At 40.4% G+C, this 18,013-nt stretch overlaps 1 protein-coding gene across 2 annotated transcripts in view; it reads right to left on the minus strand.

The window, feature by feature from the left end:
* Positions 1-3,524: 3,524 nt before the first annotated feature.
* Positions 3,525-18,013, minus strand: part of LOC126502785 (cathepsin 7-like) — a 32,115-nt gene continuing 17,626 nt past the window's right edge. The window contains exons 1-8 of one of the 2 annotated variants that reach the window (XM_050144045.1): positions 8,651-8,707; positions 7,464-7,600; positions 7,049-7,171; positions 6,822-6,965; positions 6,055-6,279; positions 5,426-5,588; positions 4,806-4,923; positions 3,525-3,868 (exon numbers count right to left, since the gene is read on the minus strand). In XM_050144045.1, the coding sequence (XP_050000002.1) occupies positions 3,769-3,868; positions 4,806-4,923; positions 5,426-5,588; positions 6,055-6,279; positions 6,822-6,965; positions 7,049-7,171; positions 7,464-7,589 (999 nt within the window). In that variant the 5' untranslated portion in view covers positions 7,590-7,600; positions 8,651-8,707 and the 3' untranslated portion in view covers positions 3,525-3,768. Of the gene's footprint in view, positions 3,869-4,805; positions 4,924-5,425; positions 5,589-6,054; positions 6,280-6,821; positions 6,966-7,048; positions 7,172-7,463; positions 7,601-8,650; positions 8,708-18,013 lie in introns of those variants that run through there. The other variant, XM_050144046.1, reaches the window with a different exon arrangement.

Consider the following 18,013-nt stretch of genomic DNA (forward strand, 5'->3'; position numbering starts at 1 on the left):
ATTAAAAAGTTACACAACTGGGGGCTTAGTACATGGAGTTGTATGACATGAAGCTTGTCCTATGTGGTGTTTGATCCTAACCATAAGGTAACCCCAAGAGTTGTGGCCCAACAACAATCATATCCCCACCTAATCATCGTTATGTAGGCTTGTCATGAAAACCCCCCTCTTGAATGAAAATTTTCTGAACTGTTGTTTTTCGAAAATATAAGGAGGATCAATATGATTCCCTTGATTCCACCTTTGTGATTACATACTTTATTCTCTACTTCAGTGATGAAAGGATGACAGGGAAAAGCCACTGAAAACCAGTGTAGGTGGGATACAAGGTATAATCACTTTTGGATTCAAGTCACGACTTAATGTGTTTCTTAAACAACACTCACTATAAGACTTATTGAGGGCCATACAATCTACCAATACTTCTACATATGTCAGTGAAGAATGTTCCAATTTCCCCAGGGGCAGTGTGCAAGAAGATGATCCCTGTTGGTTCAGGGAGAGAAGGAAATGATACCTGAAGCACAAGAATCAGATGAATGACTCTCTATAAAAAGCCACAGACTTGGACTTTATGGGAACCAATGCCAAGTTAACCCATGGGGGGGCTGTTTTTCCCTTTTGTTTTTCTACCCACTTCCACCTCCACACAGTAGAGTTGCAGATGTTAAACGTATAGTTTCATTCCTGCCCAATTCTCCAGAAGGATCCTCTCATTCCCTGTCCCTTATCATTCTGTCTTAGAAGAGGTGTGGCCTTACCGGGAAGACTTCTGATGCCTCAATGCTTTCCACAGACTCAGTTTAAGGCTTGGATGAGATCCCAGGATCTTGAATGGCTGAGATTCACTTGGGCCTTAAATACAAAGTTTCTGGCCAGTAAGTCAGTCTTGCCCTTCTGATTGGCTATGCTGGTGACTGGATTGGGCCTCCAGGTTCTGGGACAAGTACTGAGATCTGATCCCAGATGTCCTGGAGGGGTGGGTGTGGGCTGCCTCAGGAGACTGTGTGGACCTTATCAGAAGAAGGCAGAGAACCAGCCTTTGTTCCTTGAAGGATCACATGATACATGATGCTTTTTGTAAACAGATGACTCAAAAATAAAATAAATAAAATAAAATAAAAAACAAGTTTCCTGGTAAAGTTGTCAACCATACAACGTCTTAGTGTTACTATAGCTGTGGCGAAACACCATGAACAAAGAAGCTTGAGGGGGAAGGGTTTATTCAGCATGTGCTTCCTCCTCAAAGTTCATCAGAGGAAGTCAGGACAGGAACTCAAGCAGAGCAGGGACCTGGAGGCAGGAGCTGATGCAGAAGCCATGAAGAGATGCTGCTTATTGGCTTGCTCATCATGGCTGGCTCAGCCTGCTTTTTTATGGAACTCGGGATTAACACCCCAGAGATGGCCCCATGCATAATGGGTTTGGCACTCCCCAAATAAATCACCAATTAAGAAAATGCCTTCCAGGCTTACCTACAGCCCAGTCTTGTGGAGGCATTTCCTCAATTGAAGCTTGCTCCTCTCTGATGACTCTAGCCTGTGCCTCGTTGACATAAAACTATCCAGAACAAACAGTTACTTTAGATTGGAGTGAGAGGTTTTGCTATCCATAGAATGGAATGAGTATGTTCTAGCTTAGTATTTCATTAGTCCACAGCTACAGAGGGATGCTGTGAGAATACAAACCCTGGGGATGCTGTTTCCCTGTGTTAAGGTGGAACACAACTGGCTCTCACAAGAAACATAAGGGTAGGTAATCCACAAACAGGAAAGGGATTCATGACAAAGGCACTCTGGATATCATGATACTGTCTGATGATTTTTGCATTTGGAGATTGCATCGGGCAGTCATATGCAAGTTTGAGTTGAATGACACATGTATTACTTTAGACATTGCTTCATATAAGGAGCCCCACATACATGCCCCTTTGTTGTACAACTATTTGCCAGTTAATGTGCGGTTACCCTTTGTATACTATGAATATGTTTTATTACCATTGGTTAATATAGAAGCTGCTTTGGCCTATGACAGGGCAGAATATGACAAGGCAGGAAATCAAAGCAGAGACAGAGAAGAAAAGAAGGCAGTCAGGCAGACACCATGTAGCCACCCAAGATGCAAGAGGTAACAAATCATGAGCCTTGTGGTAAAATACAAAATAATAGAAATGGGTTAATTTAAGATGTAAGAGTAAGTTAATAATAAGCCTGAGATAATAGGTCAAACAGTGCTGTAATTAATATAGTTTCTGTGAGATTATTTGGCTAGGGGTGACTGGGAAAACAAAGCAGAGTCTCTGTTTATACCAAACAGCTCTATTAATGGGTTTTCTTTTCTTTGGGAACACTCTGTGCTTGTTAAACAATAATTCACTATCCCCCTCTCCCAAATTCAGCATCCACCATTTCATTTTTTTCTGTGTAAAAATTTGTCTATGTCTATGGGCTGAGTAGTTTTTTTAACATAGGCATACTGAAAGAAATTTCCATTGTAGTTATATTAAAAGGTGGGGATATTAAGAAAACTTGACCTCCCATAGCTGTTGTCAAATCTCCTCCTTTACTCATTCTGTAATTTGTCATTACTTGGAGGCATCATATTGGGTTTGCTCACTGATGGCTGCATTTGTTTGCTTTCTCTTTCAATATGCCTATGTTAAGGTTAGGGGTGGTAGCCCATATCTACTTCCACATTCATCGCTAAAATCCTCTCTGGTTTGAACTTGTGTTCAGGGAGATAATGTAAATGTTGTTTCAGCAATAGAGCATCACCACCAGTATGTGAAGAACAACCGACAGCTTAGGAAATAATGTCTATGGTTGTAAGGATTGTAGCATGCCTATCAAAGGCTTCAAAGCTAACCACCTCCCCCTCTCCAAACGCTTCTCAGATCTGTGTCACTGCTCCTTTCTAAATGGAGATAGAGGAGGAATGGAAGGGGAAAAGGGTAGATGAAAATGTGGGGGTACTGGGAGGAGAGGAGGGAGGTGAAACTGCTAAACTACTATGGTTGGTATGAAAAATAAATGAAAATGTTTTTAAGAACAAAAATCTAATTAATTAAAAAAGAAACTATACTCAGGATATATTGTATTGATGTTAGAAGTCCTTCTGTATATGTGTTATTGTAACTGCAGACATGGTCACTTTGATGTCGCTGACACAGTCACAGGGAAGCTGGTACAAGACTGAGATGCTGAACAAGGGAGAGTTACACCCAGCAATATGGTGGAGCAGTACAAGGTGCCATCATACCACACAGAAGCCAAGAGTTTTCATAAAAATCTTTCATACCACTGTTGGTGATGTGCAAATAGAACTCTGCAAGCAAACCAGAAACAACGATGAAAAGCCATCCATCACAGAGGAACCACCCACTCTTCCTCCTAGAACACCAGCACCACAGTCAGTTCTGTCTTCAAGACAAATACTGTGTTTGACCATAAAACTGTCACCTCACAAAAATTCAAAGAGTAGACACTACATTTGAATTTAATGTTTATTTTTAAAGGCATCATTTGGTACATTGGAACAGTTAGCAATCAAGTCACCAGAGGAATTCAAGACACAAATCGGTACAGAACATCAGTTACAGCAGCAATCATGTCTTACTAGAGCAAACATACCAGATTTTACCTCCTACCCTGGCTTTTCAATGTCTATAGTGTCTTCTGCACACAGCAGAGGTTGCCTAATTTAAAGAGGATGGGGTTCTTCTGTATGTGTTTCCCTAATATCTTCCCCTCCTTCTTATCACCAAGCAGCTCACAACATAGGGTACATGGCATAGGAAGCGATGCCACAGTAGTTGTTCTGGTCTCTGGGAATCTTCATGTAGCCTTTCTCTCCCCAGTTGTCTCCATGGCTGAAAGAAATCAGGTTTTCCACTTAGTAGAAAGGACACGACAGAGCAGATCATTGCAATAGCTCCGCATTTGAGCACTGAGCCAGAGATCAATGCAATAGAAAGCATTAGAAAAGGCAGAGAATCGATTCCAGAGTACCAAGAATTATCTCACAGAGGACAGCAAAAGTCACAGCAGGAAAAATTAGGGCATCTTCCATCCACAGGTTGCTCAGAAAAAAACGATGAAAAATAGAAAATCGATGATACGAAGATTATATTGATTGCCAAGGAAAGCAGCGACAGACTCTAAAGTCTCTGTTCCTATATTATATGTTATTTGCTCCAGAAGACAGCGATCAGAAAGTAAATTCAGATTACACAAGCGTAAGGTTTGGGGTGTGAGCCCAAGTTCTCCTTAAAGCCGAAATGAGGCTGAAGATATGTTTCAGTGCCTACGAGCACTTGGAGCTCTTGCACATGACCAAAGTTCCCTCCCAGCACAGCCAAATCAGTGAGCTCACGCTCCCCTGTAACTGAAGCCGTAGAGACTGTGGTGTCTTCATTTGGTCTGCATGAGCATCTGCTCACATGCAGCATTCACTCATACAGACACACACTTACAACAAATGAAAGTAACTTTTAAAAAAACTAGGATGTTTCTGCAGTCAATCTGTAACTGACGAAGTCAGCCATTACTAGAACAAACTGGATAAGCACACTACCAAAAATAGAAAACTCTAGGACCAGTAACCCTTTCTTCTTCAATATATAAGAACTAAGGAAGAAAACTGATATCAGCATCAGGTCTACACACACACACACACACACACACACACACACACACATTCCTTTTCAACTTAATTGTAACTGCTTTCTGTGACTTCTACATAAACTCTCACTATAAACATAAACCTCATTTGAAAACTAAACTACAAATAATTTCATCAATTTATACCTGTTCTTGACCAGCCAATATTTCCTGCCCTCTGACTCTTTGCCTTCAAAGCCATAGCCGACCAACAGCATACCATGGTTAGGAGAATTACGTCTGCATTTAGGCTCATGGTATATACCTGAAAAATAAATTGAGGAAGGGAAGGGCTCCAGGAACTTGATAGTGGCCATGGTCAACAATAGTAAATGAGGCATGTTACAATTGCACTAAAATCACAGAAAGTCTTTCTCTACACCCATATAAGATGACTTTTTCATAGTTTGTGTTTTCACTAATAGAACCTGATTCAGGAAACCCTAACTGAACATAAATTACTTAATGAAAGACATTCTTTATAATTCAGTTCTGAAAAAAACAATTATTCAACAACTTAAAAATATGCCTGGTAGAGAAAAATGAAGTAAATAAAGTTAAACAATAATGATGGATAATGAAGGGTTCACATGGATAGAGATGTCATGTCACATAGTGACAACACACATGATTATTGCATGGACAAGTGAAAAATTTACAAACACTAATGCTCACATCAAATTTTATACATTATTAGGGCATCAACCCAGAATGTCCCAAAGGGTCACAAGCACTCTTCACTAATATCTAGAAAAACACATACTTACCTCCCGTATATTTTTTAAAAGATTCATGTTCAGCATCAATTCCAACAGCAATGGGCCCATGAGTTACTAAAGCATTCAGTAGGGCTTCTTCATTCCTTGGGACAACGTAAAAGCGGGCAATCTTGACAACAGACCGTTCAGCACGGTACCTGCAGCGTCCTTCCTTTAAAAAGTAAAGAGTTAAAAGATTTGGTTACTTCCATTTACCTTCTGGAGAGCAAAAGTCAGAACCACAACACTTGGCACTTTGCAGAGGACCAACCCCACATCTGGACTGTTATAAATCATTCCAGGAAGGGAAATGTTACTAGGAGATTTGAAACTGAAAATTAGCTCTTATGGCTTCAGTGACACCTCATTGGGCTACCTATCTATAAGAAACTTTCATGGTACAGAAATCTGTATTACATGTGGAATGGTTTGCACATTCTCCATGTGCAGAGAATCAAGAACACCTACATTGAACAATGGAATCAGAGAAGCATGCAATGGTGGATACTATTTGGCAGAACTGGTTGTGTAAAAGAGAGGTTGTACATTCAATGTGACCTCTGAAAACAAAGGATTATTTCTGCCATTTTCTGCTTACCCCAGTGAAATCTAAATGACCACCCTGTAAACTCACTTACCTTTGCTTCATATGGATAGGTTGCTTCAGCCTCCAAACCTCCAATGTTCTTTACATACTGGAAGGCACTATAAACTTTGCCTCCTTGGCAGCCATTAGTGCCATAAGATCTAGAACAGTCTATTAGGTTCTGGACACTCAGTGGGATCATTTTGCCTGTTTTCTTAAACAGTTGTCCTTCTATGGAAGCAGCCACAGTAAAAGCCCAACAAGCACCACAACCTAGCTAAGGTGGGAAGAAAATATTGTCATTCACAAACAAATACTAACTGCAATAATAACTTAAGATATTGAATGCTTTATCAAAAAATGGACTATTGGCATTTGATTGATGCCTAAGTAAGAATGATCGATCTCCATTGAAAGGTGTCTTATGCCCCAGTGAGTAGCCACACAAAAACACAGATACACATAACACCATGATCTATTGGATGTCTGATGCAATAAATGTTATAATTGGAAGAAATTAAGTCTGGTAAGAGATGTAGTTGGACTATTGATGGAGGATTAAGGGTAAGTAGTACACGGAATTTATCTGTGAATGGGTCATATAATTGCTAAGGCATGATGTAGGGATTGCTCATTCATTGGGACAACCAGGAAACATTAGTTACTAGCGACAGAATGGTAATTACAGTACCAGTGGCATTCAAGTTACAAGAATGTGTTTGGTGAATAGCATGTTGTACTACATTCAAACAAGATAGGCATGTCAATAACTTGCTCCATCCCAGTAGTTGAGGAAGAAGTCAAGTGATGTTGTCATACCTGTCTCCGCACAGGGGCGACATAGCCTTTTGTCCTCCAATCCAAAAATTTTGGGACTGTGATCTCTCGTTTCTGGATGGGTTTCCCATTCTTTAGAGTCAGAACTGAACTCCCCTTCATCATTTCCCTCATCTCTTCACCAGTCTTCAGGGAACAGCACATAAAGACTCAATTTAAACAACAGAAGAGGAAAAGAACGAGTGCGGGACAGTTTGAGTCACACTCACCATGTCACCAAATTCATTCATCTCTACGGTGACGTTGTTCATCCCCAGGCCATTCTCCTCACTGAGCAGTTTGATCATCTTGACATTGTCTTCCCATATTGCTCTCCGATGTCTTTCTTCCTCCTGGAAATAAACAGAATGAATGGCATTCATTTCTAATTACACCCCTGCACTACCTGACCACGGGGACTGGCTGCTGCATATGCATAGACGTTGTAGAGAGAAATCTCAAGACCCTAAAGCAAGCCACTCTCAACACCCAATGAGCAGAGACAGTGGCCACTTTGTGCTTATCTTCTGTTACATTGATACCTCAAGTAGGGATGGCATCTATGGTCTCTGTTATATCCATGGACCCCCAACAGCAATGAACGTGCTCTACAAAGACACTGCTTCGGGTGTCCATGTGACCTACTTGGCTGTATGTTTTCTCAAAGTTCCTCTTCCACTCCTCCCACTCAGCATCCAAACTGTAATCTGGTGTTGGAGCAGCTGAGGCCAGTCCCAAGCACAGGATGGTTAAGAAGACAGCAGCAATCATGTCTCAAACACCTGTAGAGAGGAGAAAAATGAAGAGGAGAACACGCCAACACTCTTGAGAAATTAAGCCATTTGTGCCAGATAAAATTATTCCAACTACTCTCCCAAATACTGACTCAAAGATTTTTGAAATAGCTAAACATGAGTTTGAACTGGAAATGTCATGGATAGCATTTAGTTTTTACATAAAATTGCCTGTGGAAAAAAAATTCTAGAAATTCAAGGAAACTGCCGTGTACTGCAAATTGACATGATCAGAAAGATGACTATGGGTATCAAAATTCAAATCTTCCATAACTAGGGTCTTGCAACAGTTAACTGAGTATTTGTAATAATACAAAACTTCTCTGGTGTGGCATCTGATCCAAAGAATCTGGGGTTCACATTACATCGTGTCCTGTATTAATAAGGATCAGGAGATGGGCTTGTTAGAAACATTCCCTCTTAAAAGAAAGCATCGTAGACTGCCCCTCCTTCATATGGGTAGATCAAAGTTACTAGTAGTCCAGGCATAACTGGAACTTTGCCACACACTCTGACTCTGCAGAAAAGGCTCATATGGAAAAGCCCCCTGGAAACCATAGCCACCACTTACGATAGGCTACTAGATAAAGACTTCTTAAAATTTCAGAATCAGGCCCAGCTGGGTCTCAAAAGTCATGCTTCCTATAGATCCTATAGATCTTGACTAGAGGAATGCAGCCTTATACTTCTGTACTTGACTATCATAGAAAGAAACTTCTTTCTAGTGGTGGTGTTCAGAAAATAATCTCTGTAGGCTGAGAATGAGATTAAAATGATCCTGGTGTGGATGGTTTCTGCTGCCACTCTCTCTGGCCAGGACCAGACTTGCACTGAATTGGAACCTATACAAACTTGGACCCCGGAGGGGTCTGGTTTTCTCTCTGGATTCCCTGACCTTTTCTACCTCCACACAGCAGGGCTGCTGAAGTTGAGAAGATATTCTCATTCCTAGGAATCTGCCTGGTTCTCCATGGAGTCTTTCAAGGCTTCTACTCCAGGATCAATTCCTTTTCAGCCTTGTTGGAAGCAGGTCCTCACCTGTGTCAACCACTGTTTCCTCCGTGCGCTGCAGAAGCTCTTCTGAGGTTGCTGAAGTGTCAGGATCTGGCCCATCAACACCTCACTCGGACTTTAAATCCTAAGTCTCTGTCTAGTCAGCCCTTTTTCATCAACATTTCCCTTCTTCTGATTGGCTACGGTGGTAACTGGATTGGGCCTCCAGGCTCCTAATGAGATTCAATCTTACCTGTCCTAGAGATGTGGATGTGGACTGCTTCCTGTGGATGATGGCTGAACTTGTGGATTTTCAGAAAGGAAGTTGCTGAACCAACCTTGAGGCTGTGCATCGCACAACATCCTGCCATTTTTTCTCAGCAAATGCTCAAAATTGACGATTTCGGATGTTTCCCGGAAAAGCTTTGTAGGATTTCAGCCTTGCACGTAGTTTAGAATAAGAGGATTAGGTTGCCATGGAGCATGCTGTCAGCATATTCTACACTTGTAGTTCATGTTTATTCCATAGGTACATTGGGATGCTTTGAGAACACTAACATTGGCATGCCTTCTTTTCAGTGTTACAGAGGAACAGAGCTAGATTTCAGGAGAAGCCTAAAGTTGGAGGGGTGACTCCATATAGTGAATGTTTCTCAAGACCAAAGAGGAGGAGGGAAATGAAGGCCCTAGTGTGCATGGTCTCATGAAACTTTCCCACATTTCCCTGCTGGAGGTAAAGTTGAACACTCATTGCCAGGCACCATCACCTGTCAATAGTTTCATTCAGCAACACATGTATCACCTGAAATTTCAACATTTACATTTTAGATATAAATCTAAGTGTCCCTTGGGACACCATCATTGTGCAAAATCACCAAGTAGATCTCTGGGAAGATTTCATCAGCTTTTGGGAAGCTACAGACTAATTAATAACAATCCACCTATCCCTGTCCTCACCCTCAGTACCCCTTGCTTCATTTTCTCCATTTAGTATTTTGCCTGCTGCCATACATGGAATGTTTTTCCTGACCATTGCCATGTTAGAGGAAATTTCTACTTTAGAAAATTTGGAAGAGGGACCATTAGGAAATAAATCAGTCCCCTGTACCTACTGTCAAAATATCCTCCTTAATCAAGTTATGAAATTTTATGTTAAATTAACACAAATATATTCTGTTTCTGTAATCAATATGACATTTTATTGGTTCCTTTGATGAGGAGAAAAGTGTATGATACCTATCTACTCTATATCCTACACTACCAAATTTTCACAAAATCTAAACTCTATCAATACATTTCTAAATGTAATACAAACGGTGATGAATATTTATGTCATATAGAATAACCCAGTATAATGGTCATAAATCTTGTACATGCCTAAGTATTCATTACTTGCTTAATAAACCTGGAACGCTCCATTTGGAGTTTTGAGTTTCTGCTAACAATGTCTATGCACGTCCTCACTATCTCATTCCCTTGAAGAACACTGATAAGCCGAGTCACCACAAATCATTATTGCTATCTGATAACCCTCCAAATCTGATCATGGTTCCCTTCCTCCACGGTGACCCAGGTGAAGTCTACTCATCCTTGTCTGTCTGCAGCAAGAACCCTGAATATCTGTTCATCCAGCCAATCCTTCAACTCTGATGCTGTTTTGTTGCAATATTGTTGCATTTTCAGATCTCCATACTTCTCTTTGTCTGTAAATCTGCTATATGGATGTATGTTGAGCAAACTCATCTATTGAGCAGACCCTTAGTAAATTTTTCCTAGTAATGATGTATTGAGTGTCACAGAATATCTTTTTTTGCTATCCAATATGGCACCAGATGAGCGAGCATCTTCTTCAAATCATGACCATATTCTTATAGAGACCTAGGAATTTTCTCAGATGGCCTCAAGAATCAAGTGTGGTCCAGGAACAAGGCGAAAGGATCTAAACCTCACTTGCCCTTTCTAAGCTGCTCTAGCACGACCTTACTTGACATTCTTACCCCACATTAGAAAAATAGGACCACCCTTCATCTGCGTGCTTCACTAAAGTGAAGCATGAACAAGTTTGGTCATAGAAGACACCTCATCATCCGTTCACGGATTTTTATATGATCAGTGGCGACTCCATCCCTAAGATCTTGCTAGGAAATCTTTTTGTTGGTTTTGTTTTGTTTTGTTTTTCAAGACAGGGTTTCTCTGTGTATCTCAGGCTGTTCTGGAAGTCACTCTGTAGACCAGGCTAGCCTCAAACACACAGAGATCCACTTGCCCCGCCTCCCTGAGTGCTGGAATTAAAGGTGTGTGCCAACATCACCCAGCTGGAAAGCATAATTCTTAAATCTACCCAAGATGTGCAAAACCAGAGCTTCAGGAAATTGCATCCAGACATTTAAGTTTTCTCAAGCCCACAGGTTAGTGCTGACCTCCACTGAAGTTTGGGGGGCCCTGTAAATGGTAGTTGTAGAAATGAGAGGAGATGCCTGTTTATAAAGCTCAGAATGACACTGGGAACCTCAATGCTATTTTATTAGTATTCCTCGTATGATTTCTTTCTTACACCTATAACCTCACAACTGAATTTTAAAAAATTAAATATGTTTTGAGACAGAAAGTCATATCAAGAAATTCCTCCTCAAAACTCAACCTGTGACTATGAAATGATATTTGTTGCCAGGCAAACCTTATTAGCAACTGGAACCTCTGGAGAACTGCACATCCTTGGCAGTTATGACCTTGACCATTCTCACACGTATGGAAGCCTTTTGCTTCTCCCAATAATAGATTATAACCTGAAAACCAAATAATCTCTTTACTCCTCATGGCTGGTTTTGGTCATGATAGTTATCACAGCAATAGAAAATGGGCTATAAGCTAAAGAACCAAAATGCAACGATAGCACCCTATTATAAGTACTGAGAAGCATACATTCAAATAAAATGCTAGAGTGTGAAGATCCTTTCTGTGTAGAGAAAGTCTGTGAAATCATTTCTTACCCATTATCCTAATAGCACTCAAGAATTTCAAATTAACGGTCCCTGAACAGTGACATATATATGTAGTAAATCCTTGTCTCAAGTAGAGGGACACTGCAGTGAGGCCAATCCTTTTCCAGAGTTCATGGAGAAAAAAAGAACACAGGTTGACATTAATCAAAGTTTATTGTGCTACTGCTTGTGTCAAAGAAGAATCTGGACAAAGCTTCCTGCTTCCTTCTATTTATGATGCATGAAGGGTGAATGCTGCCTGATACTCAGAAGTCTGTCCTAAAAAAAAATTAAAAAAAGAAGCTACAGCAATGATCCCTGGAACTATGTTCTTTTTTTCTAATTAGTTCTTTGGGACTTATTTTTCTCACACTCAGCCCCCTCTATGAACCCCTCTCAGACCTGCACATCCTTAACTACTAATCTCATGACCCACCTACATCACTGGGACATTTTCTAAACCATCAAAACTAATTGTTCTGCCTAAATATTCTTGGTCTTTCACTGATGTACTGGCTTAGCTGGGGCTACAGTCTTAGTGAACAATAACTCTCTCTCTCTCTCCCAGCAGCAAGACTTGTCAATAGCTCCATGCCTAGTGGTGAGACTTTATGCCTAGTTGCCTTGTCCAAGTAGAGATTTGTTCTTGGCTTACACAGGTCTAGTGTGTGCTGTGACATTACCTGTGAGTTCATCTCTGCAGCCTCCCCGTCTTGTCCAGAAGACTTTGTTTCCCTGTGGTCATCAAATATTTCTAGCTCTCATACTTTCCTGCCACAGTGATGGCTGAACCATGAAGGAGCAGTTGTTCTATATATGTCCCATTTCCAGCTGAGCATTTTGCAGCATCTTAGTCTTCTTTGCCAGTTCTAGGTCTTTGTGATAATCACCAACCACAGCAAGTAGAAGCTTCTATAAATGGCTTGAGATATGTATTAATTTGGGGGTATAATAAGTCAATATGGGTTCATTAAATAGCATGACTAATCAGTAGCATTATAAAAGTATATTTACTCTTGGGGCCTATGATCTGTCTAGTCATAGATTTTCAGCCAAATAATGGTGCTAATTATGGACTTCATCTTATGAAGCAAGACTTAAGTCCAACCAGATATTGATTGGTTAGACCAATAATGGTCATGCAACTATTGCACCACTGGACACGTCACGGTAGTGCAATAATTATTGTACCTCATAGGGTTCACTAATAGGCAATACTGATGTTTACTTTTCTGTAGTAGTAGTGTGTATAGTATCTTCCAGACCTATGAAGGCCATCCGATAGAAATGAAAATTCTAGGTCAGTACCAGTTTCATTTCTCCATCTTCTATGACTCAGATATGCTTTATATTTAAGCATCGATAGGTAGAGGTGTGGGGTATAAATTTTTAAAAGAAAAGCATGAAGCAAAGGAGAGAATAAACTGGAAGTAGAATGAGGCTATATAGTCTCAAAACTCATCCCAGTGACATCATCTCTATCAAGATTGTACTTATGAAACCTCTCCAACTGGGAACTCGGTGTTCAAATACCCAAGCTTATGAGGATATTAATCATCAAACCACACCATGTTTTTCTTTCTTTTGCCTACATTATAATTTTACAGAACTGTTTCAGTATAAATTCCCTCACAATTTTTCTTTCTGCTTATATAATCATACACACTTTTCTTTTCTCTTTAGGTTATTGCAGAGACTTTGGTGACCCATCCATTTTCAAATTACTTTTAAAGATATTCCGTTGCCTGTTGGGAAAGGGAATATAGGACACAGGGCATTATGGGGGATTAGACAAAGCATTCACAGCCGATGTCTACTAGTTAGGCTTTAGCCCTTGAAGTGATTCAGTCATCAGAAAAGCAGACTATTAGCCTATCAACATAGCCTTAGACGATTTCCTGCACCCACTGCGATTTTTGGCCTACTAAATTACAAAAGTAGGAGCACCACCTTATAGGACTGCTATGAGAATAAAATGATGCATACAAAAGTTCACAGCATGGTGACTTGGACACAATATACTAATAATATCTAATAATATCTAAAGTGTAGATATTATTATTAATCACAGCCCAGTTTACCAGTTGCTTCCTGAGTTTATGGAGACCACAAAACTTATTTCTTTTCATTTTTGTTTTAATATTTTTATGGAGAGTATATTTTTAAGACAATACTTCTGATTATGGTTTCTCCTTCCCCAACTCCATCCAGACTCTACCTACTTCTACATGGACCAAAATCCATGCCTGAGGATGCAAATAGGCATCTAAATAATAATAACGATATGAAATTAGATGAAATAAAAAACAAAAGAAGACAAAATAAACAATAAAAACAGAAGAAAAGGAGCAAAGCAGAAAGTCATGAAACACACATAGATGCAGAGACACACACTGAGTACTGACAACAGTACTTAACGATGACCTTGAGAATGGTGCTGACAGATGCCCACAGAGCACAGACCAACACTTTCTAGACAGATTTGATCAACAATAGTTGAGGCTTGTGTGTTCCCCCCAAAGAAGTTCCCCACCTCAGCAAGAGGCTTTGTGCTCACTAATGCTGGTCATCATCTCTGGTAAATCCTCATGGCTTCTCTGAACAGAGATCAGGGAAAACAGTGATACTGTAGCCTAAAGTTCCATAGAATGGACACCGGTGCTTCTCTTAGCTCAGGCATGAGAAATCTCACCAAAATACCACAGCAGCTGGCAATCAAGAAAAAGAAAATGAGGAAATCTCAGTCACATAATTAAACAAATAAAATGTTTGATAAAAGACTTGACAATTCATTGGTGCTAGTGCTAACACAGGATCTGACTAGGGAAAGGAAGAGGAGAAAATGTAAAAGAATAGCAGTCTAACATTTCTGAGTCTTAAATTAGGTTTTCACAACAATGTGATCACAGCAAGTGCAGTACAATTCTATTAGAAACACTCACACCTTAAACACACTCATGACAGAAGAGTGAGATCTCAGTACAGACTCTAACATGATGAACTCTTATCCTGCTCACTGCTAAAGGACGTACATAGTGAAGCTGCTCACACACAATCTCTCTGGATACACACATAGGGCTGAATGAACACCCTAGTCTCATTTCTTTCTGTAATATAGAAAGGTACTATATGTTGTTACCTTAAGTACCAAATACACGTATTCTTCAAACTCAAACAAATACAGCCAAGCACCGTCTTAAGAGAACACGTGAGCTACGAGGAGGGTAGGTAGGAAGTACAGAACTTCTATCACTCTGAATCCCAATGAGTCAGGGATTTGGCCCCTGAGCCTTAAACGATAGACAAAACCAACAGGAAAATGGTCGTCAACAGGAACATCATCATTGGGGCAAAGGACACACCTGCTCTGCCGACTCAGAGCCTTGCTAGTGTTCTCACGCTCGGTTCAGGAGCATCATCACTGGAGCAAAGAGCACACCTGCTCTGCCGACTCAGAGCCTTGCTAGTGTTCTCACGCTTGGTTCAGGAGCATCATCACTGGAGCAAAGAGCACACCTACTCTGCTGCTCTCACACACGGTTCAGGTGGGTGGGAGTCCAATTTCCTTCTGCTGTATAGTCTCCCTACGTAAGTTCACACCTGTGCTTTTCCTCAGTGAAATGAACTCATCTGTCAAATCAAACAATTAAAAGTCAGTTATGGTGATCTTGCTCTAAATATAGGAACTGTTCAGGGATGAGTTTCAGGGAACACCCTTCACATTCGAAAACCCTGACCAGGTTCCAGGGGCTACTCCTTGCCAATCATGCATCACTGCTACTCTAAGAGAAAGGGCACACCTCTCATGGATATCAACAAAACATGAAATACTAAGAAGCAGTAAGACTAAGCACCTCCCCACAAATTAAGGCTGGGCAAGGCCACTCAGTATGAGGATTAGGGTCCCAAAAGCCAGCATATAAATCAGAGACAGCCCCTGTTCTCACAGAAGACCAAGCTATTCAACTGTCACATATATGAAAAGGGCCTAGACCAGTCCCATGCAGGCTTCTTGGATGTCAGTTCAGTCTCTGAAAGCCACTTTGAGCACAGGTTAGTTGATTCTGTGGGTTTTCTTATGATATCCATGACATCTCTGGGTCCTACAATCCTTCCTCCTCCTCTTCAGCAGAATTCCCCCAAGCTCTGACTAATGTTTTACACTGGGTCTCTGTTGTAGGAGGCTGCTAGTTAGTTCCTGGCTGCTCAGCTGCAAAATAATCACACAGAAACCATATTACTTGCAATACTGTTTGCCCAATAGCTTAAATATTTCTGGCTAATCCATATTCTAAATTAACCCATCTTCATTAATCTGTGTATTGCCATAAGGCTGTGGTGTACCGGGTAAAGTTTTTATGTCTATCTCCAGCAGGGCTACATGGCTTCTCCTGACTTTGCCTTCTTTCTCCCAGCATTCAGCTTAGTTTTTCCCACCTACCTCTATTCTGCTCTGTGCAGGCTCAAGACAGTTCTTTATTAACCAATGGTATTCACAGCATACAGAGAGGAAACACACATCAGGTCTCTGCAGCTGTTCCCTTCAGTTGCCAGATGAAGTCTCTCTGATGGCAATTAGTCTAGGCACCAATCTATAATTATAGCATAATTTCATTAGACATCTTTGCATTGACTTTTTTCTCCAACCACATTTGGTTCTGTCCTAGGTCATCCAACCTGTGAGTCCTGATCCTCCAGGCAGTGCCAGGCTGACCTTACTCTCCTGGCCTGGGTTTTAGGCTAGACCAGTAATTGGTTGGCCACTCCCTCAATCTCTAGACCACCCTTAACCAAGCACAACCCATAGGCAGGACAGACTGTAGATTAAAGTTTCTGTGGCTGGGTTGGTTTCCTAGTCCCTCAATTTATACTCTTTCCTGATCATGGAATATGGCCGGTTTAGGTTATGTATCCTCAATTACTAGTAGTCTTAGCTGGGATCCTCCTTGTAGATTCTTTAGAGAGTCCCTTGGGCCAGGCTTCTGTCTGACCCTGAAATGTACCCCTTTTCCAGTAGTCTCTTCAGTACTCTTTACCTCCATTTCCACCAACATGATCACTGATGTTCCCGTCCCCACCTGCCTACAGTCCACTCAAAAAAATCTCTTTTATTTCCCCTTCCCAGGGGGATCTGAATGTCCCCTTTGAGTCTTCCTTGCTCTGTTGTGTAAATACACCCCTTTCTTTACCCATTCCTCAGTTGAGGAACATCTAGGTTGTTCCAATGTTTTGGCTATGTGAATAATGCTGCTATGAACAGGGTTGAACAAGTGTCCTTGTGGTATGATTGAACATCCCATGGGTACATGCCCAAGACTAATACAACTGGGTCTTGTGGTAGATTGAGTCTGTTTTCTGAGAAACCATCATATTGACTTAAGTACAAGCATGCATTCCCACCAGCAATAAAGAAGTGTTCTCCTTGCTCCACATCCTCTCAAATATGAGCTGTCATTTGTGTTCTGATCTTATTCATTTTGACTGGTGTAAGATGGAATCTCAGTGTCATTTTGATTTGTATTTCCATGTTGACTAAGGATGTTGAATATTTCTTTAAGTGTTTTTCAGTCTTTTGAGGTACTTCTGTTGAGAATTCTCTGTTTAGATCTGCACTCCATTTTTAAATTGGATTATTTCATTTTTTGATATCTACTTTCTTGAGTTCTTTATGAATTTTAGAAATCATCCCACTGTCACATGTAGTTAAAGAAGATCTTTTCCCAATTTGTAGATTGCCATTTTGTCTTATTGTTGGTGACTTTTGTCTTACAGAAACTTTTGTTTCATGGGCTCCCATTTATTAATTGTCAATCTATGTACCTCCATGACCGGTGCTCCATTCAGGGAATTGTCAGAACTTCAAGTCTTTGAAGAAAGAAATTGGAGAAGATATTAGGAGATGGAAATGTCTTCCATGCTCATGGATCGGCAAGACTAGCATAGTAAAAATTGCTATCTTGCCAAAAGCAATCTACAGATTCAATGCTATCACCATTAATATTCCAACACAATTCTTTACAGACCTTGAAAAAACAATACTCAAATTCATATGGAAAAACAAAAGCTAAAACAATCCTGTACAATAAAAAAAAACTTTTGGAGTTATCATCATGTCTGATTTCAAGCTCTAATACAGAGTTATAGTAGTAAAAGTTACATGGTATTGGCAAGAAAGCAAAGATGTAGATCAATGGAATAAAATTGAAGACCCAGATGTAAATCCACACACCTATGTATACCTGGTATTTTACAAAGGAGCCAAAATTATTCAATAGAAAAAATAAAGCATCTTCAGCAAATGGTACTGGCCTAACTGGATGTCAGAAGGTAGAAGAATGTAAACAGATCTATGTCTAGGATACAAAAGCCAAATCTAAGTGGATCACAATATAAAGCCAGATACACTGAACCTGATAGAAGAGAACAT

Source organism: Alexandromys fortis, unplaced genomic scaffold (assembly GCF_014885135.2).
Source record: "Alexandromys fortis isolate MF-2015 unplaced genomic scaffold, M_Fortis_MF-2015_v1.1 scaffold_1, whole genome shotgun sequence".
In the NCBI taxonomy this organism is placed as follows: Eukaryota; Metazoa; Chordata; class Mammalia; order Rodentia; family Cricetidae; genus Alexandromys; species Alexandromys fortis.